The sequence below is a fragment of the Miniopterus natalensis genome, chromosome 12 (genome assembly GCF_054644295.1).
Source record: "Miniopterus natalensis isolate mMinNat1 chromosome 12, mMinNat1.hap1, whole genome shotgun sequence".
In the NCBI taxonomy this organism is placed as follows: domain Eukaryota; kingdom Metazoa; phylum Chordata; class Mammalia; order Chiroptera; family Miniopteridae; genus Miniopterus; species Miniopterus natalensis.
In genome coordinates this window covers 23,395,701-23,416,266 of record NC_142092.1, presented here as the reverse complement: position 1 = coordinate 23,416,266, position 20,566 = coordinate 23,395,701, and the positions used below count along the sequence as shown (strand labels likewise).

At 45.2% G+C, this 20,566-nt stretch overlaps 1 protein-coding gene and 1 long non-coding RNA gene across 7 annotated transcripts in view; one reads left to right on the top strand and one right to left on the bottom strand.

Moving 5' to 3' along the window:
* Positions 1-17,925, bottom strand: part of NFIB (nuclear factor I B) — a 222,057-nt gene extending 204,132 nt beyond the window's left edge. For 3 of the 5 annotated variants that reach the window (XM_016214290.2, XM_016214297.2, XM_087822658.1), the window contains exons 1-2: positions 9,148-9,804; positions 2,513-3,044 (exon numbers count right to left, since the gene is read on the bottom strand). In XM_016214290.2, the coding sequence (XP_016069776.2) occupies positions 2,513-3,044; positions 9,148-9,177 (562 nt within the window). In that variant the 5' untranslated portion in view covers positions 9,178-9,804. Of the gene's footprint in view, positions 1-2,512; positions 3,045-9,147; positions 9,805-17,579 lie in introns of those variants that run through there. The other 2 variants (XM_087822657.1, XM_016214322.2) reach the window with 2 other exon arrangements.
* LOC148091796 (uncharacterized) overlaps positions 12,915-20,566 on the top strand; it is a 39,388-nt gene continuing 31,736 nt past the window's right edge. The window contains exon 1 of one of the 2 annotated variants that reach the window (XR_015715399.1): positions 12,915-13,022. This is a non-coding gene — a long non-coding RNA (uncharacterized LOC148091796). Of the gene's footprint in view, positions 13,023-14,648; positions 15,025-20,566 lie in introns of those variants that run through there. The other variant, XR_015715400.1, reaches the window with a different exon arrangement.

The window sequence follows — 20,566 nt, the reverse complement described above, 5'->3', positions numbered from 1 at the left end:
ACCATCTTTGGCATTCTCTCTGCTCTTTCCCATGCTTCCCTCCCGGTCGTTAGGAAGTGGGGCGAGAAAGAAAGAGGGGGGGAAAGGTAATTTTGTTGCTCATTCTGCTGCAAACATGACATTTTTCTTTTCTGATTTTTCTTTCATGTTTTCCTTTGTACTTCTTTACCTGATTTATAAAACAGGCCGAAGTGGGTTTTCACAGACGTACAGGAGAAATAAAAAGTCACTGTGGGAGATATACAGCCCTCTGACTCCAGGCTTATCTTTTAAGATGCCTTCATTAATCAACTGTACTGCGAAACGACATAATTAACCTACATGTGACCAAAAAAAAGTTTTGAAAAGGGGAAAACACACAAAAGCATCCTGATGTGATTTTTTTTTTTTTTTTTTTTTGAAAGCAAGAGCCAACAGATGTTAAGAAGAGATGATGTACTGGGAAGCAGGAGAAGATACCAATTAGATGCACAGGGTAAAATCATGAAAGGTTTTTATGGCAGAGCCTTGAAACAACAGCAAAATCAATGTTTCATCTGAAAATGTGGCCTCCAAGAGTTGCTTAAAACTTTATGATTCTCGTGACTGATGGTGCAACTTAGAAAGCATGTTATGCATTTTTCTTTCTTCCATCTATCTTCACAAATCTAAAGGATATGTTCTTTATTGTCAGTTCATCAACCCAGAGAGTTGGCTGCCTGCCCTGGGAGTGGATGTACATACGTGCACACCTCACGGACCAGCCTTGGAGCAAGTTAAAATGTGAACAGCAGTCAAATGCTTGCGGATCTCCCCTACGCTGCACTAAAAAGTTACATGACCCGCTTTTTTAAAACTTTACTTCTCGCCTTGACTTTCACAACACAGTTACAGCACATTTACAGTCAACCCAACACATATATACAGCCCACCTTAAAATGTCACCTCCTAGATAGCTGTCAATCAAATTAAGTGTCATGTGTTAATGAGCTTTTATTTCAGGACACACAGGATGAAAAAATATCTTTTCCCCAAACTATCATTACTTGGACTTTAATTCTTACATGCATAGAAATAATAAATGTAATGCTTCATTTTTTTGTAAAAGCAGTATTTCCAAATGTATGGTGTCCAGCACCATTATTTAAAATCAAACTAAAAAAATTATAAATGACATTTAAGCATAGGTCTAAAATTATATCAAGGAGATAGAAAGACAAAAAGCACTTAGTAAATTACCTAGATTTCTCTGTCAAAGAGTGATTCTGGTGTTTGATCTTTTGGATGATAATATTAAGTTCATACCAATTTATTAAATCTCACATTTGTTTAACAAACATCAGATAACCGTCTGCCACCTGACTATCTATAGGCCATTTTCCCTACCACCAGGCCAAGCTAGGAAATAACCCACCATGTGCAGCAGATCAAACTTCAGTCTACTTTTGGTATGTTGTTTTTTAAAATAATGCTTTCTATGGACTGTTGCTAATACAAGGACATCTATATCCTGACACACTGATTTGAAAAAAAGAAATTCTCACCTACTTAAGGAAAATATGTGAAGAAAAATAAAAATAGTAAAGAAATATATTTCATCAACTCAAAAAACACTCAGCAAAAATATCACCTATTTTTGAATTACCGAGGCAACATTTATATCACTCTCTTTATCAAGTATATTAAAGAAAACAAGTATGATATGTGGTTCCTGCATTCTTTTTGAGATTTATTTTAAACCAGTGTAACTAGTCCAATTTCTGTTTTTGTTCCATAAGGAGACCTGTGACTTTTTACCCCCCGGTAAGTTTTACGAATTTGCATTCAAGTAAACTAACAATGTTAATTGTTCCCAAGTCACTCTGGAAAAAATATTATAACAAATTATTTAAAGAGCAATAGTCCACTTAATATACAGAGAATATTACACAATCAAAAGGAGGTACTGATGGAAATATTTAAATTAAATAAATCTCAGGCTACGTTAAATATACTCTCTGACACTGGCTATCTTGAGCATTTTGCAATAGAAAATGTTCATTCTATTTTCAGTGCAACAGCACTAGATCCGTGCACGAAGTTCACCTCCCTCGTTAGTTATGAGGCTAATACAAAGATTATTACAGTGCGGTTTGACTAGTCAGATAAAGTTACATTTTCAAATTGAGAAAAGATGACCAGGTGCAAGGAATGGAGCCCAAGACAAAACAGTAAAATGTAATAAACCATTATTTTTCAGACTATTCTGTGTCTTTGAAAAAAAAGTAGATTATTTCAAAGACATCTGAAAACGTATCTCTTTGTGGCTTTTCTTTAAATATCCACGCCTACCCAGGTATGACAGTGCAGTCTATCTCCAGGGCCTGCACAGGGCAGTGGACATCTGAGTGGAAAAGGGCACGTCACTCTACCCAGAGAGGGCCAGGAGGGGGACTGGGGGCCCGGAGGACCGTTTAACCCAAGCCAGCTATCCGGTACCCGGGATTTGCGGGCAGTGTGTGCGGTGCAAGAAGAAAGAACAATCTGCTCCTACCTTGCTCCTGCACGTAGTATGCCAAAAACAAATCAAGCTCCTTAACTGACACTGTGATATGATGTGGCTGGACACAAAGTGCTGGGTTTGTGCAATGTGGGGATTTCATGAGCCGCTCTCCATCGGTACTTTCCAAGGGGATGCCTTTGAACAGGATCACCATGACTAGATCCAGACGCCAGACTTTGTCTGCCTGTCGCAGGCAGTCGATTCTCCTAATCTTACCCTTCTGGTCAGGATTGGATAAGACACAGCACGGGTGCTTCTTGCCAGTCACGGTGAGCACAAAGTCCTCTCGGTACTCCTGGCGGATATCTTTGCGCAGTTTGGCCAGGAGCCTGGACGCCCACTTCTGTTTAATTTCGGGCTTTTCGCTGAGAAGCTCATCTTTGACTGCTCTTTCTTCATCCTTTGACATTCGCTTCTCGTGCTTTTTAAAGTACTTGCGTTTCCGAGCCTGCAGGTTGAACCAAGTGTAGGCGATTGCACGGACATGTGGAAGGAGGGCCTCAATGAATGGGTGAAATTCATCCTGCGGGAGACGACATGAAAAAGAAAACATGCATGGTCAGTTCAGCTTTAAAGGCTCAAACAAAATAAAATAAAATAAAACAAGACCAGAACCCATTCCCAATTCAGTACAAAAAGTTATGCATAAAAATAACACTCTTTTCTTATTTAAAAAGATCAAAATAGTAGAGCAAGAAGAAAATCCGGTGTGCCAAGCTGCCTCTTTCCCACCAAAACTCACAGATTGATTCTCCTTCCTAAAAATGAAAATAAGGTTTATATCTGTATTTCCACTCTGGCCCCATCCCCCTCATTCGCACCGTGCACCCTACATTCTTTAAAACGTAAGCAACCAAGGTGCTTGGCACATAATTTAATATTTAAATATTGGATTGACCAACTCGCACTCCACAGTACCATTTTACAAAGAACACAATGAGGTGGGGTTTTTTTTAATCGGAGCAGAGCTGTTCAGGAGGCAGGAGCCATGCCACAGTTCATTTCTCTTCTCTGTGGCACAGAAACACAAAGCATATAGATGCTCAGTGTAATGCCACACAGTTCCCGCTTTTGGAGCATGCTCTCAGCAAGAGGCTGCTGGTGGCACAAAGAGCATGCGCCATTAAACTTGATCCATTTTCTTATCAAACGTCCAACATTCCAACACTGAAACAGCACCATTCCAAGAGTGGTAACTAGAGAAACCGGTATACAGTGAGGGAAAGTGGGCAAAGGACGCAGCCTGTCGTATCAGTGTCCTGAACAGAGGTTTCCATACTTTGTGCATTCACTCCCTCCACAACCACCAGGAGCCCCCAACACACACACACACACACTCACACACACTCACCCACACTCATACTCAACACCCTCCTGCTCTCTTGCAGACACACAGATACACTCTTGCGTTTTTTAAATAGAAAGTTTCCAAAGTTGAAAACAAAAATGACACGAATGTTCTTCCAGCAGCTTTTTCTATAGAATCTGAAGCCCCACAGGCTCAGTTAATTTGTTAACCGATCACATGAGTATGGCCATTATTCTAAACCCCTTAAAAATCAATCTGAGGTGAACAATGAAAAATGGCAACTTGGCACCAACTTTACATTCTTTGTGTCTCTGCGTGCGGTGGCAGGGTGACACCAGGAGTGCACCGCTGGTCACTTGCTGCTTTTGTGGAATCAATACAATTCATTCGCCACGCACACGAATCCTCAGGCAGGGCCGCCGGTGCACCTAGGCATGTGCTTGTGAGTCTGCACGTGTACGGATCCTTTAGTGCCCTATCCTCTGAATTAAGTGGTTTTACCTTAGGCTCCTGAATTTTTTTTCCTGCCTGTTTCATCTAAGCCCTTTTCAAGGAAGGGAGGCACAAGGAGTGGCAGATAATCTTTACCTACAAATATTTCAAGTTACTTTCCAAAGCAGTCAGTGTTTCATGACTTCCTGCCGTAGGTAAAACCTGTCTCATAAGCTCAGAAAAAGCCCTTAACATCTTGTGCATGCATACTGCGTGCGTGCCATAAGCCAGGATCTGAAGTGAATGAGAACTTCCACCACAGCCACTTCTCCGGTCACATCGACTACATTGTCACCCCAGCCAGCCACAAAATAACTTTCTCTAGCTGATCATATCCCAAGTTAGAATTTATATACTAGTGACGGTCACCCTGAGCTATGTGGAATAAATTCTATTTAACCAGCACACAGATGAATTCCATTAGGTAAAGATAATAAAAGCACAACTAATGGCTCTCTAACAAAGAAGGTGTCCCCCAAATCCCCATGTAGTTAGGAATCCATTTTCATAATGAAACCCAAAGTTCCAATGCTAAAGACTGCGGCACGTTAGCTGTTTGTAGTTCAGAAAAGGAAGAGGCACATGTCCCATCCAATCAAGAATGCAGTTATCAAGTGTTTTAACATATTGCCGTAAAACGCTCCTACAGCAAAATACGTATAAATCAAAATTTTATAACAATGCAGAACACAGATGATTATATCACAGCACGAGGCATAACCAAATGCCACGGAGGAAATCATTAAACCGATCAGTAGTTTCCAGCAGAGATTTGAACAATTCAGTTACTATGCGAGCACATTAAACTAGGCCATGGAAAGAGTTAAACCACAATCTGTTCTTTGTGTGGGAAGGCAGCCCTGCTCACAGCAACCATAGCCCATGATAAGACCTCCCTATCTCCATACACTTTCCGATGCCATGCTTTCAGCTTTCACTGCAACTACAAAAACTTTGTTTATCCCCCTTAGAAATATATGCAAAAGGAAACCCTGCTCAAGGAAATGTGGACTTAAACAGGCTTTGGGAACTCACTTCCTATAGGTAACCTGACTTTTACTGTGATTTATTGATATGACTAAGAAATGTACATATATACGCTCATAAACTAAAAACTTGAGAATGTAAAGAATACATGGAGGGCAGCTTTGTCTCACTCATTTGACCCTTGCCATGCTTTTTAAAATGCAGAATTATTTTAACAGATATTAAGCAATGCGGGAACTCTTAAGTACTTACATCCTTAAGTACTATGTTCAGTGACATTTCGTTTTCTTATAAAGACATTAAACAAACTTTAGATTAAATCTGTTTGTGTTTCAAATCATCTGTCATGGGACAAATCTCAAAATTTTAATAAATTATTTTAAACAATCAAACTGCAAGTTGAGGGTTGAATTTGGAATGTCTCAGTAAATGCACACAAAACAATGTTTTTAAAGTTGCTTTGAGTTTGTCATCAATGCTGCTAAGTAATATTTTAAAACATTTTTTTTATTATCGTTAAATAGAAGCAGCAAACTTTCACAGTCCACAAAGTTGCCCTAATATCTTTCAGGACTTGACTATTATGTGGAGTCCATTCAATTGAAACTTACTGATAAGGGAACATATCCTCAAAAAAAAAATGACAGTAAGTAGAGATTTGCTATATGTCACATACATTTCTGTATTAACATGCCTAAAATGTCATCTCCTAAGTGTGACTGTTTTCTAATGCTAAACTGTAATATACTTTTAATAATTTGGGGAGGCCTAAATATGGAACATAGTAACTGTCTTCATCAAAAAAAAGGTGATTAAGGTATTCAAATGTCCTAATTAATAGGTTATCACAATAACACTTTAAACAATTATGAAAATTAATTTTTTAAAGCAAGGCATAGAAATGGTCTAAGATCTAATGGCTCTATACTAATGTCGCATTGCTCTTTCAGAATTTTTATTAAAATACACAGATTCAGTAATGCTCTTTTAAAACTTCCTTTAGTTTAACTAAATTGATAAAATAAATAACAAGTTACAAGTTTCAAATATAAAAGCAAACAGCCCTAATTCCACTAAAAATATTGATTTTTCTTCACAGCAACAATGGTTTCCAGGAAGGGAAGGGAATATTAGACCAATACAGATATTAATGTAAAAAAAACTAGATGTTCTTGGAACATTGCTATTTAACAATAAGCCATTTAAAAATGTACCTAAAGAACCTGAAAGACAATGAAAACAAATCAATGCAACAATGCCAGGTGAAAGTTGTATTATTAAGGGTTCACATTATTTTTAGAAAGGCAAATATTAAATTATACATGATGCTTCTTAATTTTCCTTTTATATCTGATTCACACTGATGTATAAATACTGATTCATATCAATTCACAGATACTTTTGTATAACATTTTGCTACATATCAACTGGCTCCTTTTGAATTAAAATTCTTTCTAAAACCTCGATACTTTAAACAACTGAAACTTTGTCAAGTTTTCAACCAATTAAGAATGTTTCTCTATCTTGTATTTTAAAATAAAAAAAAATGTTTTGCTACACTTATAAGACTCTCTCAATACAAAACCAAATTATTGACCTGATGTAAAAGCAACACAATTAATGTGCCCTTACTTTTGTAACACCTTACATTACCTATAAAATCACATAGAACGTATTAGTTAAGTGAGAATTCTAAAGCTAAAAATTCCTTCTCTAGTATAGGCCTTAAATGCCAAAACACTTTTAATACATCAACTTAGAATTACATTATTAAAGCAGTAGATAATATTAGTCATCATGAATTAGTACTGGTAAGAATGTATTCTTGAATACTAATGTGATAGCTGAATGATGGTGGAGTGTATGTTCCTAATATTCCATATGTCACGAAAGCTGCAACTGTATTTTTAACTTACACAAATTAAGGTAAAGTTAGTGAGTTTTCAATACATGTTTAGAGGAAACCAAAAATGCAATGTACGTAAATCACTAGCAAAGTTTCTAAAAAAACCAATGCTGGAAACATAAGTTAATATAGATAAGCCACCCCGTACAGGTGAGAATAAGTGAGTCAGTACTTTGTATATGTAAAGCTTATCTCAATCTGTTTTATTTGAACAATGCTTCAATAAGGTAAAAATGATACCAAATGGACATAGTTTACCAGGAAGAGAAAAAATATTCCTGATGATGAGTAGTATGAAAAGTCACTTTTACAACTAAAGGAAATTCGTTATACCTGAAACAGTTCAATCATCGTATTTATTGGTTATTATTCGTAGCTTTTAAAGGACAAATAGCTCAGCAACTCATTTTTCCAGTTTTGTTAAATTAAAGTGCACGTTTGCTTGCTGAAAATAGCCATATCTAAGTTAATCATACTCAGATGCCAAACAAAATATAAACAATAAAAAATGTGTCAGCCAAAAAGCTACAGGACTGTATCCAATCACTGAATAAGCCTTATCATTGTTTTCATCTTCATTCACAATTTATGAATGCCTCAGACCTTTTTGAATCACAATGGCTTCTAATTGTCATACAACTGAAATCTTAATCATTTGGCCATTATAAAAATGCATCGTCGTGATATTGGAATTTCTTTAAATTGCAGCACACCTAAGGGGAGGCAACACTTCTTTAAGTGTTTGGTTTTTCTGCCAGTGTCAAAGAAAATGGTTATCAATTACCAATCATGCTGCACCCTCCTAAAAGCTAGAGTAAACCGTCCCACACCTTCAGGGGTTTAAAATACTGCTTCAAATAACAATTCTGGGCTACAGTATTTAGTCCGCGGGTCAGTTGGTTAGTTAGCTGGGCAGTGATGAAAACTACCCCCAGGTAAGTCTGTTAGGTCTCACCACTTTTCCATTTGACCGTCTGTGTTAAAACTGCGCAAATTCTGTTCTTTACGAAAGTATAAACACAGAATTTTATTTCATAACATTGTTCCTAAAGTCTTGGGACAATTTCCAAAGTGAAGTTTTTTTTTTGAAGATGACTTTCCTTTTCCAGCACTGCCTTCTCCCTTAGGAGCTACCCCTAACTGTCGTCAAATGAACCGGTCTCCACAAAATGAACGTGTTCTGAAAGTTCTGAACTTTCACCACGACCAACTAACTGGCGCTCAGGTAAAGACCCACCTTCGTGGCGTGGGCACTGCGCACGGCAAAGCGCGGATCACAAAGGACCCGAGTTTTAGATCCCCAAATTCAGCCAAGGACTGGGTCCCCGGGACCACAACCTCCGTCTGGCTTCGTCGCCCGGCCACTGGCTGCCCCGAAGGATCTGGAGGCGCCCACAAGGACCTGTGCTCGAGTCCCCTCTTGCAAGTTCGCCGGTTGTTTTCCTAGGGCTGACTCTCCCCCGAAAGCTTCTCTAAAGCCGAGTCCGCCTGAGCGCACGGGAGCCACGAGAGGGGTGGCGGGCACCCTGGGCAGGGGCGCGCGGCGCAGCGGGCACTCAGGGGGCCTCGCGGGGACTAGCCCCGTGGGCCCGGGCCCTGCCCACCCTCCGCGGCCTCGCCCTGGCAGCGCTCGGGCGCCGGCTGCCCAGGACCAGGCGGGCTGGGCGCGCGCGGCGGCCGTGGGCGAGGGGGCCGCGCGCCGGCTCCCACGCCGCCCGGTAAATCCCATCGCAACTCCCGGCCCGGTTTGTGGTTTTTTTTTTTCGAGGGACGGGGGTTGCGCAGGTTAACTAAAAAAAATTAAAAAAAAAAACCAAAAAACAAAAAAAAAACCACAACCAAAAAACCCTTTAATTGTCCGCAGAAGAGAGCAACAAAACAAAGGCATTTCGGGCCAGAGAGAAAGCCCGAGAGAGCGACCAAGACATGTACCTGAGTGAGACAGATGGGAGAATACATCATGACTTCGCCTTAAAACGCACGTTCCCGGAGATGGCCAAGAAAATCTTCGAGAAGCGAGAATTTCATCTATTCATTTTACAGTCATCTGAGCCCCGCGTTGCGATCAATCAGGACGGGGTCTGCGCTGGATCGCCGCAACTTCACCACGAACCCGGTCCTCCTTAAATAGCCAAAGATTCAAGTTCACTCGGCGAGCTAGATTTCCCGGGGTGAAATCCAATCTACGCGCTCAGACCGCTCCGGCCCGAGCGCGCCGGCCGCGTCTCCCAGGCCGCCGCCGCCGCCCGTGCTGGTTGCTTTTCGCCCGGGTTTGGGGATTTGTTTTCTGTGTTGCAGTTGCTGTTGTTGTTGTTGTTGTTGTTAGGAGCTAGGAGGTGCGCGGAGGAGCGGTGCGGGTTGGATTGGGACGGTGGTTGGTGGTGAAATGCTTTTTAAAAAAAGGCGGGGTGGGGGGCGCAGGAGGGAGGGCGGGAGCAGAGGAAAGAGAAGGTGTCACCGACTGGGAAAGTTCAAGGTTATAGCCCGAAGCGCCGCCGCAGGATCCCGGAGTGGCGACCGCGGGCGAAACTTTGCGGCGACCCGACCATGTGTGTGCGCGAGAGGGAGCGTGAGCGAGTGCGCGCGGGTGGCGCGGCGCGCGCGGGAGAGGGCCGGGGCGGGGGCGGGGGCCGGGCGGGGGCGGGCGGGGGAGAAGGGAGAGGCCGGGGTGAGGGAGGGGACGCGAGCACCGGTCTCGCGGGGGGAAGAGGCTCCCGGCGCGCGGCCCCCGGCTGCAGCCGCCGCCGCCGCGCTGGCCCCTCCGCGCCCGGCCGCCCGCCCGCCCTGCCCCGCGCCTGACCCGGCCGAGGGAGGAGGCTGCCGCTGCCGCCGCTGCCCAGAGCCCGGGGGGATCGGAAGGAGCTCCCGAAAAATCCCGAACGATCAATCCCGCTCTCCCGCTCGGCTCCGAACTCCTCTCCCTTCTGCTCTGGGCTCTTCCCCCCCTCCCTCTCGCGCTTTCTTTCCTCGCAAAACTTGGAAGTTGAAAAATTCACCGGTTCCACCCTCTGGACCCCGCTCGAGCTCTCTCCAAATCAGACCTAAGGATTGTTTTATTATTTAATTACACAATCATCGCTTCACTCCTCCTCCTGCAAACGCGCATTCCTTTGGCACCAGCCTCCCCGCCCCCCCGCCCCCCACCTTCCTCCTCCGGCTCCTCTCCCCTCCCTCCCCGCTCTCCCTTCTCCTATCTCTCGCTCTTTCTCTCTTTCTCTCACTTGCCGAAGGTCTCCTAACAGTGCGGCAGAACCATAGTTGTTTGGAGGGGTTTTGTTTTTGTTTTTTGTTTTTCAAAAGAGATCTTTCCGCCCTTTGGGCAAGTCCCGCGCCCTCCCCTCACCACCACGCACACGTACACACACCCCCGAAAACCCGCCCTGGAAGAGGTATTTCGGGGCTCGCTGTGGACTCTGTAAGCCGCGGGGATGTGCGAGTGGGAGAAACACTGCGCGGTCTGAGCCCGAGAAAGGAACGAATGGAAAATTCCCTCACACCCCGGCGGCCCTGGGGCCCGGCTGGGGCGCCGGCTCTCACACCCCGGGCGGGCGCGGTCCGCCTCACCCGGCGGGGAGGGGGGAGGCCACGGAGGCGGGGGCCTGAGCGAACTTGGGCTCAAGTAGTTGGGGCGCGCCCGCGCCGACGGAGGCGGGGTCCGCCGGGGTCTCCCCCTCGGGGGCCCGCGCCCCGGGCCTGCCCCGCAGAAGCGGCGCGCGGCGCTTCGCCGCGACTCGCCGCCCTCCCTGGGGTGTCCCGTGCACGTGGCCCGGCTCCTGGAGGGAGGACCGGCCCGCGCGGCCGCCGCCGCGGGCTCCCGCCGCCTCCCCATCCCGCAGCCCTCTCCGCCCGCTTCCTCTGCAGCCCCGCTGGCTCACTCCCAATCCCCACCCCCACCCCTCGGGGGCCCGGGCGCCGGCGGAAAGCGGCTCGCTCCCCGCCGGGGTGCAGGCTGGGCGGGGCCGCGGCGCGCCCGGGGCTGCGGGGCTGGCGGGCGCGCGCGCGAGCGAGCGCGGGGTGCGTGTGCCGCTGCTGCCCTGCAGAGGCGGCCGCGCCCGCTCGGCTCCCGCTCGGCTCCCGCGCCCGGGGCCCCGCCCCCACCCGGGCCGCCCGCCGCCCGCCGCCCGCCGCGGACCCCGAGTGAATGAACTTGATTTCGGGGCTTCGGAGGGCGGAGGTTTGCCTCGCACCCTTTCTACCCACGCACACGCTCTCCGGCGCGCTCGCAGACACACACACCGCCCCCAAAATTCCGGTTTTCAGCAAAGGGTGGGTGGGGAAGAGGTACACGCAAAGGCCGTCCAGACAATGGAGAGAAAAAAAAAAAAAAGTGAGTGCCAGGGCCTCCGCGTCTACCTAGCCGGGGGCTGCGGGGCCCGCGGGGGCCGCGCCCCGCGCCCCGCCGCCCCAGCCCCGGGGCGGGCCGCCCCCGCTTCCAGTTGTGCCGGTGGGGTGTCTGGAGGCTCTGCCCCGACTCCCCGTTCCTCTTACCCTCCCTCCCTCTGGGTTTTTTTTCCGCTCAACTTTCCCTTCTCCCAGCCTCACCCGCTCCTGCCCACGCCCCCCCCCCCTCCGCGGACCTGAAGGAACCAGTGACTTTTCCTTCCCCAAGTGGGAGTTATCCACATCAAGCGTTTCACAGCGACACATCAAGAAAAGTAGGCAGGTTCAAGTCAACCATGAAATGGTCACTTTTTAACCCCGTCCTGTCCTCATTAGGGAAATGCTCAAACACAGTCCGTTTTCAAAGAGCGCTCTTAATGAGGCGAGCTTGCCAAGTCTGCCAGCTGCAGCCCCCGTACACCCGGAGCCCCAAGAAGAAAGGCTCGGGGAGGGTGGGGAGCTGAGGCCGGGCCGAGGGGGCGGTGGATCTGGGAAGGCAGGTAAAGTCGGGGAAATTTGGAGAACTACCCCCGAGTTAACCCTTTAGGGCCCACGCGGCTAGGAACGGCAGCCTCCTGCTCCCCCAGAGGCAAATCCTCTAGCCGGTGTTGTAACAATGTTAATTTCCTTTGTGTGAGCCATTTCTTCTTTTTGGAAAGTCAGGATAAAGTTGACAGCCTTTACCGATGAAAGGGATGAGGTGACTGTGGGGGTTAACCCAAATAAATAGTTCATTTCTCTGGGAAATTTTTTGGCAATCTCATTTTAAATTTTTTAAAAATCCCAAAGCATCACTTTGGACTGTACATTACTACATTACACTGCACGCCTGTCCTCACAGACATACCGGAGAGCGGGGGGAGGCCGGGCAGGGAAGCTCTACTGATAATACCAGCTTGAACTACTAGGGTTTCCCTTTGAACAAATATTCAATTTAACCAGAGTTAATTTACCATAAAAGACATTCCCCGTGGCACAAATGGACTCATGTCCTTGAACGCACCTCTTTGAATGCCTGGACTCTTACAAAAGCCATTATTTTTCGGGGGTCTCTTTAAAAAATCAAGTGCCCATCTCTCTCTTTCTCTCCCTCCCTTTTCCCCCCTCCCTCCTCACCACACCACCCCTAGTGAAATCCTGGCACCCAGAGAGCACTCCTTTCAGCCAGAGATCCCAGAACCAGCCGCTGTCCCCTGGCAAAAGAGGCCCAGTGCTGAGCCCTGGGCAAGTGTCTGCAGACATCATCGCTGCCCCTCCTCCCTGATTAGTTTCCCTTACCAACAGAAACCATTTCCTTTTGTCACCAAAACTAGGTTGCATCCAAAAGTTTCTCACAAGCTTAAAAGGGGAAAATTGACAACCGTGACACAGAAGAGCCCACAAAAGCTGCAGCATCACGAGGGGCGAAGGAGCAGCGACAGACACAGGTAAGAACCCAGAGAAGGGAAGACAGTCTGGGGCCTCCCAGGCCTATCACTTAGGGGTTTAAGTCTCTTTCAGGTGCTCCACGTCTGTAGGGTACTTGTGGTTGGATACAGTGTGATGGGCATGGCGGATGCTTGGTAGCTGGGTTTTGATTTGTTTCCAAGAAAGAGGAAAGTGAGGAGGGAATCATTTTTTATGTGGGGAAAAGTTAGTAGGGAGGAAGAATGGGCAGCAGAAACGTCCCGGGAGGGCTCATGGGACTGGGTGCTCAATTGATGTGGCGTTGACTCTCCTCTCAGGCCTTGGAGCCAGGATGGCTTACATCCCCTAAAACACTGCTTCTTGTCCAGCCAGTGCCAAGGTCACTGCAGGCCTTCCCAGGATGAACTCTAAGAGAGCCTTCTGTAAAGAGGGACTGGTGTATTTGCGTGTGTGGGACATCTGGCTTCTCTCAGCACAACACTTGTCCTCCACTATCTTTGGTTTGAGAAATACCAATCTTTTAAACCCCCAGTAGAACAGTAGAGAAGAAGTGAGAAAGTATATACATTTAATCTACTTTCCTCCCCCCCCCCCCCCCCCCCCAGTATGTCTGTGTCATGGTATTAGGAGTGGTTTTAAAGTATCTCTGAAAGCTTCTGATACTATAAACACCGGTCAGGTACTTCTTACACTTTAGTACTTACCTCTCCTAAATTCTTTCTTCTTCCTCTCCCACACTGAAAGGGTTAGAGGGCTGGTAGGACAGGCCAATTTCATTCATCCCATAAGCTGACTTGAGGAGCTAGAAAGAGGTGAAAGGTTCCTCCAGCAACAGGAAAATCTGATATTTCAGAATTCCTAAAGATTTCCTCCCTAGATCATCTATTACCTGCAGCCTTACAGGGAAAAAAGTTTCTTTTCTGACAAATAGTTTATTGACTTCAAGAAGGAATGCCAGTACTTCAGGTGACTGGATTTTTCAAAACTCAGTTGTATAACTGCAAAAAATGAAGCAATGTTTACCCCAATGGAGCCTTTCACTGACCTCCAGAGAGAAGCTTGACATCTCAAGTATCTCCTAATATTGATTTTCTTTTAAACTTCTCCTTTCTAAAGAAACTCAGTGACAGGTTGCAAATCCTAGGCAGTTTAGGGAAAAGTTTCTTGGAGCTTAACAAAGCTGTCATTTTCAATACACCGGATGACTTTTCTTTTTTTTTTTTTAGCTCTTGCCTGTGATTTGAGGGGAGGCTCAACAATTCCACACACCCTGGCTTCATTGCCAATATCAATATTTTAAAACTAAATACAAAAGAGACAGATGACCTCCTGACCCCAGGAAATAGGCCTGCAAAACTGCAAGTATCCACTACACCATGCCCAGGGACCTTTCCTTCTTCCAAATGAACCACAAAAAAGCATGTGTAGCCTGGAAAACACAATTTTATATCCACAAGCAGGAACACCAAAAATCCTCTCAAAAACGCATATATAAACAACCAACAAGTACTGAAATTGCCTGCACTTGATGGGAATTGCAAAATCATGCCCAGATCTCTCAGCCTTTAAACAACTACTGTCAAATTAGGGTAGCAATTTTTCCCTCCGAGAAAATTCACAACCAGTTAGCTTCCCCACCCCACCCCACCCCACCCCTCACCCCCATTGCCAGGGCTTTGCCTTTCACTGAAATGAAGAAATAACCACGGACTTTTTTTCCTTCCTCTGGGAGCTGTTTGGTGTCCCCTGAGGACAAAACTAAATGAGAAAAATGACGCTGTTAATAATGTCATTGCTGAAATGCCTGTACTGAACTGTTTAAAAAAAAAAAAAAAAGTGTCCCACGTAGGGTGCCTACGTTTCAGGCACACTTACAAGCTATGACTGAATCTGAGCACCGACTGGGCCCGATCCCTCCATTAAGGTTTGCCGGTTTCCACTTCTCTACGGAGACGAGGCCAGTTCATCAACAGAGATTCCCAATTTCTGAAGACATCTGCTTCCCGGATTACAAAGTCAGCAGTGAGTTGCCCTGTAACTTTTGCATGATTTATTTTAAACTTTGAAAATCATGGTAATAATTGCCTTGTTTCACTCGCGGTGCTTCAAAAGTTACATACACTCTCCACACAATCTCGTCTCTGCTGATACTGAGTCATAATTATTCTCCCTTTTCAAAATAGCTGACCTTTAAAGTAAGACTGCACTGTCACGTTATTTCTACGTGTAAATTCACTTCTGCTGCCCATGTACATATGCCTTTGTGACATGAAAACAGATCGGTTTTAAAGAGATGTTTTAGACAGTTTTAACCAAGATGGCCAGGTAATCATTACATTCTATATTAGGTATAGAAAGACCATTGCAAGTCAGCTCAAACTTTCTGCATCCCTTCCTCTAATTCTTCCCTTGAGAACTGCCATTCTATTTGAAAATCAAAACAATGCACCACAACATAATTTTGCCTTTTCACTTTCAAATTGAAATTTAGCAAACACTTGTATAATTACTAAGAGAAAAGACAAAAAAAAAAAAAAAAATTGAGCCTATACAAAATTTTTGTACAGTGAACTTTATCTCTGAAATGTATTTGAAATATTTTAACCCAGTAAGTTAATAAATACCAAAGCAATAACACTGTCAAATTGTGTGATGTCACAAACTCCAAAAGCAAAGTTACAGATGTTTGTGACATCACACTCACTCATGATTATGCTGCTGCTCAGTCTGACCATATTAAAATGAGATGGATGCCTGTGTCTGCTAAAGAATAAAAGGAATTTATTTTGGACATCAAACAATGAAACTGTCACCATTTATTGTATGAAACACTCAGCTAATCAATTTCCTATTAAAACAGCTTTCAACAATACTCAGCTTTTTAAAAATTCATCGGGGCCAGTAAAAACCTTTCCCCAGTGCACAAGAATGCAGTCCCAACCACGAAGGATAATTACCCTTCTAATACTTTTATTGCCCAAGCACTTTTTCCTGTGCTCCCCATCAGTTAGACAGGAATCTGCAGTATATTGTATCAGTGAGTTGGAGTGCTTGACCTTTGCCCACATATGATTTAATAGGGACTTTTCAGCGCCGGAGCTTTCTCCATCTCTCATACCATTAAATGAAAACATCAAACCTCAAATGTAAAACTGGAAACCACAACGTTTTGTGTTTCACAACTCTTTGCAGTTTTTCCTTAGGCTGCTTAAAGGTCAGCGTCTTCCTCTCCCAATGCTCTCCCCCCATACAGTAAACGTACTCCAAAGTCACACTTATTCTGATTTTGATTAAATCTTGAGCTCTCCAGTCAGACACACACAGGCACCCTGCTTATTTACACGTGCATTCTTTTTTAACCACATAAGCATGCGTGTATGACTTTCTGGGGTTATTCCATTTTAGGGCTGATTTAAATGTCTGTTCAAGTATGGGTTCAAAAGTTAACTTTTTCCCCGCCTGTTGGAAAGTTAAAATTACAAAGTGTGGTGCTACAAGATCCGTTCAAAGAAAGTTAGAGTTAATCTTGTGTATTTTGGCGCCCTTTCCCTGCCAGCTACTGTACTTCAGGGGGAGGAGGAGGGAACTTGGAGATCTAGTCTGTGCCGTCTCAAGTTCAATGGCAGTTCTTCTAACCCAGGAGAAGATGGCCATGTTCACAGTCCTAATAATAATTCCAATCACGCCACATCGGCATCTTGTGTCAAAGTCGAAACTGGCTTCCCCGCCCCCTTCAACCTGAAAGCTGCCAAGTCCTCACACACTCTGCATTCAACCACAACTTAATGGATGGGATATTGTGCATTAAAATGTGCCCCAGACGTACTGGCGAAGAGAGGACAAGGGAAAAGGGGCACACGCGTGCGCGCGCGCACACACACACACACACACACACACACTTAGAAAGGAAAAAAATCCTACAGCAAAAACAGCAGGGCAGGAGGGGGGGAAAAAGTTAGCGGGAAGAAATCCATCATAATCCTCCCCCCCCCCCGCAAAGTGGGGGGTGGAGGTGGGGAGCAGGGCTAACAATTCAATCCTGCTTTGCAATCAATATTGATTTTAAAAACTTCACCATACCCATCAGAGCTAATTAGTACTCCCCTCACTTAAAAATGCACTTTTAAATGAGAGTATACAACAAAGCTGTGCATATTCATCTTAAAATGAAGGAAAGGCGGCTGCAGAAGAGAGGATGGGCTACAAGGTACCAACGAAGTATCATCTGCACAGTAACTTTTCCCAAAATTAGGGCAGGGGAAAGTAGGAAGTTGAAGCAGGAAAAAAATACTACATTTCAGTTTGGACTGACGACGTTACCCACTGATTCCTGCCCTAAAAGTGTTACACGTCTACTGAAATTGCCGAAGCTAAAAAATTTACATAGTTGCATTAGGTTTGGAAATCCAGTGCTATGGCTCAACCTGTAACGCAGAAATAACATTTAGGCAAAACAGTCAACTTACAAGGCATAAACGGGGAGGGGGAAAAACAAAAAAATCTGTGTCTGAGGTGGAAGAAGGTGCATGGGACGGACAAGACAAGTAAGTAAAACCGATCATTCCAGAACCACATACCATCGCACTGTATTGCATTAGGTAAGAGATCTTGAATCTGTAACACAGCCCTGGGCCGCTGACTTCACGTGTCTCAGGTACAGTTTTGTGGATTTTCTCAAGGGTGGTTTTGGTGTCGCTTTTTTTGTGTTTAGCTTTAAAAAAACAAAAAAAAAACCGGCCATCCAGGAGTAGTCTTTTATTTTTTTTAATTTGTTTCTGTAATGCCACAGTTCTCGACCCCAGAAGAAAAGGCGGTAAAAGTCAAATCTTAAAAGCAGGCGGTCCCTCAGTCTGTCTGGATATCCAGTTTTCCTTGCCCTCGCTCGCCGAAGACTGCTCCCCGCGGTTGACCCGAAAGCCGTCCCGGGTGCGTGTGTGCGTGCGCGCGTGTGTCGGCCGCGCTTTATTGTTGCGTTAGCGAGCCTGGCGCAGGGGGCAGGGGCTGCCTCTCCGCCCGGGCTCCGGGCGCGCCCGCGGGGCTGCGCGCTCGCCCCTTCCCCGCCCTCGGATTGGCCTGCGCCGCGGCGGGGCAGCCCCGGAACCGCCACCCACCCGCGCCCCCGATCCGCGGTCAGCCGCCGCCGCCTCCCCGGCTTTCTCTCTTTCTCCCGCTCGCCGCCCGCCCTGCCCTGCCCCGCCCCGCCCGGCCGGCTCGGGCGCGCGGGAAGCACGGCTCTTCGCTTCCGCCTGGCGGCGGGAAGGAAACTGAAAGGAGGAGCCGGGGGCGGGCGCGCGGCGATGCATATTCATCAGGGCGCCCGCGGCGGCGCAGGCGGGAGCCGGCCCGAGTGGGTGTGGCGGCCGGCGCGGCGCGGGCGCCCCTCGCGAGTGGCGGGTCTGGTCTTTGTGCGGCCCGGGTGGGGCCGGAGCGCGCGGGGGCGGCTGGGCCGGGGCGCGCCGCCCGTCCGCGGGGTCGCGGGCTCCGCGCGCCTTTGTGCTTCGGGCGCCGGGGCCTCGGGGCGGGCGCGCGGAGACGGGAGCGGGGGCCCGGCGGCCGCGCACGACTCTTCGCCAAAGAATAACGTGGTTGCAGAACTGCTGGGACTTCCTACTTCCCGCCACGTTGCTCCGCGAACTTCGCCGGGCGCGGTGGCTTCCCTGTAGAAGGAGTGCTGAGATGCCCCGCCGCGTAGCGTGGCGATTAAAGCAAAATACCAGAAAGGGAGCACTTTTGATTTCTGTTCCTGTACGTCCGTGTGAATGTCAGTAATGTAAGGGCAAGGGGACGAGACACCCAACCCCACAGAAACAGACAACCCTTGGGTCCCCAGGAGTAAACACTCTAGGTGAGATTTGGTCATGAGTTAATGTTCATAAAGCAGGTTTGATTAGTATTTTTAAAGTTAAATATATGTCGTTTTCTGCTTAGTTTTAAAATAATTATTTTTATTTTAAGCATCTGTAGTGCGGTAAAATAATGGTTAACCTGCGTTGTGATATAATTCTGATTTTAAATTGAAATATTAAAAGTAAAAATATAACACGAGCCTTAAATTTAGTTAGTACTAACCCACTTGTGTTTGGGAAAGATTTTATTACAGAGATCCTGACTGTTACGTAATTGCGCAACAGACAACAATAGCTTCAAATATCCTCTAAAAACCCTCTTCAATTATGTGATTACCAAATGGGACTAGAATAACTCCCAAAGAATTGTTCTTATCTCTCTGCTAAATGTGAGCATGTCAGTATTTTAATCCCAATCGTGTTTACCCTCAAAGTCCAAAAGAACTTAAACAACATTGTTCAGGTTCTTAGTTCCTACAATGCATACTATAAAACAAGAAAGACATTTTGGCCTCATAACAAAACAAAACAAAAAAAAGGTTTTTCTTCCCTGCACACGTATACATACACACATTATATAGATATTTTGCCATATGTAAATAATATATCTATTTTCAATGATGATAAGTACAAAACTAAAAATTGGATTGATCCAATTGGACTTTAGAAAACACCAGACTTAAAAGTGGGTTATTAAACTGAAGGTTTAACAGTTTCCAATTTCCCCTCCAAAAAAAAAAAAACAAAACCCAAAAACCTAACAGTACGTATTTATATTTGTAAGTATAGCTTTGGGAAAGGAGATGAAGAATGGGGATACACACATGCACATATATGTATACATGTGTGTGTATGTATCTCCACACTCAGCTATAACTTCCAAAGGAAAATTAAATTTTAACGTTCATCTTGTTCTAAGTTAGGTATTTTTAACCACTCAGCTAGTGTAACTATAATTCAGTCTACCCAGGCAGTCAATTCAAGTGGATAACAAACAGATCTGTTTCCATTATAGGGTTTCCTAATAGTACTTTTGTGGTTAAGTAATCACATTTTAGCACTCAGGAAACAAAAATAAAATGTTAAAATTTAATGCAACTAAATTTTAAAAATATTTAGGGTGGGGTAGAGAGTGTTTAAATGGACAGTATTATCAAATTCTAAAACTTCTGTAAGTATGCCTCAGAAAATCTTCTCTCCTAATTATTTAAAGTCCGTAGCAGAGTTACCAATCCTTCCCAGCATCTATTTCATGCAAAGGAGAAATGACATTACAGAGAGAATCCAGTTTTGTTTAGGAAATATCCTGGGGAAAGGAATAAGTAAAGGGAAAGGGAAGGGTTTTCTGTGCTTCTAGTGATGACTTGGGTGAATGTAGATTTGTCACCTGTCAGAGGATTTCTTCCTAAGCATATTATTTGGTAATAGAATGTACTATTGCATGTCATGCTCAGCCTTTCATAGATTATCTTTTTTTATTTGCATGTTATTTGTTTCTTTTGACATATGAAATTTACAAGAATATTTATTCCTATGCAATCACTCTCCTGTCTGTCAAATATGTACATATATCATAATTAAATGACATCCAAGGTTTATGAAATAAGGAGGCTAATTTTTAATCATGTCTTATAGAAATCGGTCTCACTAATTAGTGGTCACCTCAAAGGGTTGTTGCTCCTAACTCTTTTAATTGGCTAATGATCATGGTCTTCTAA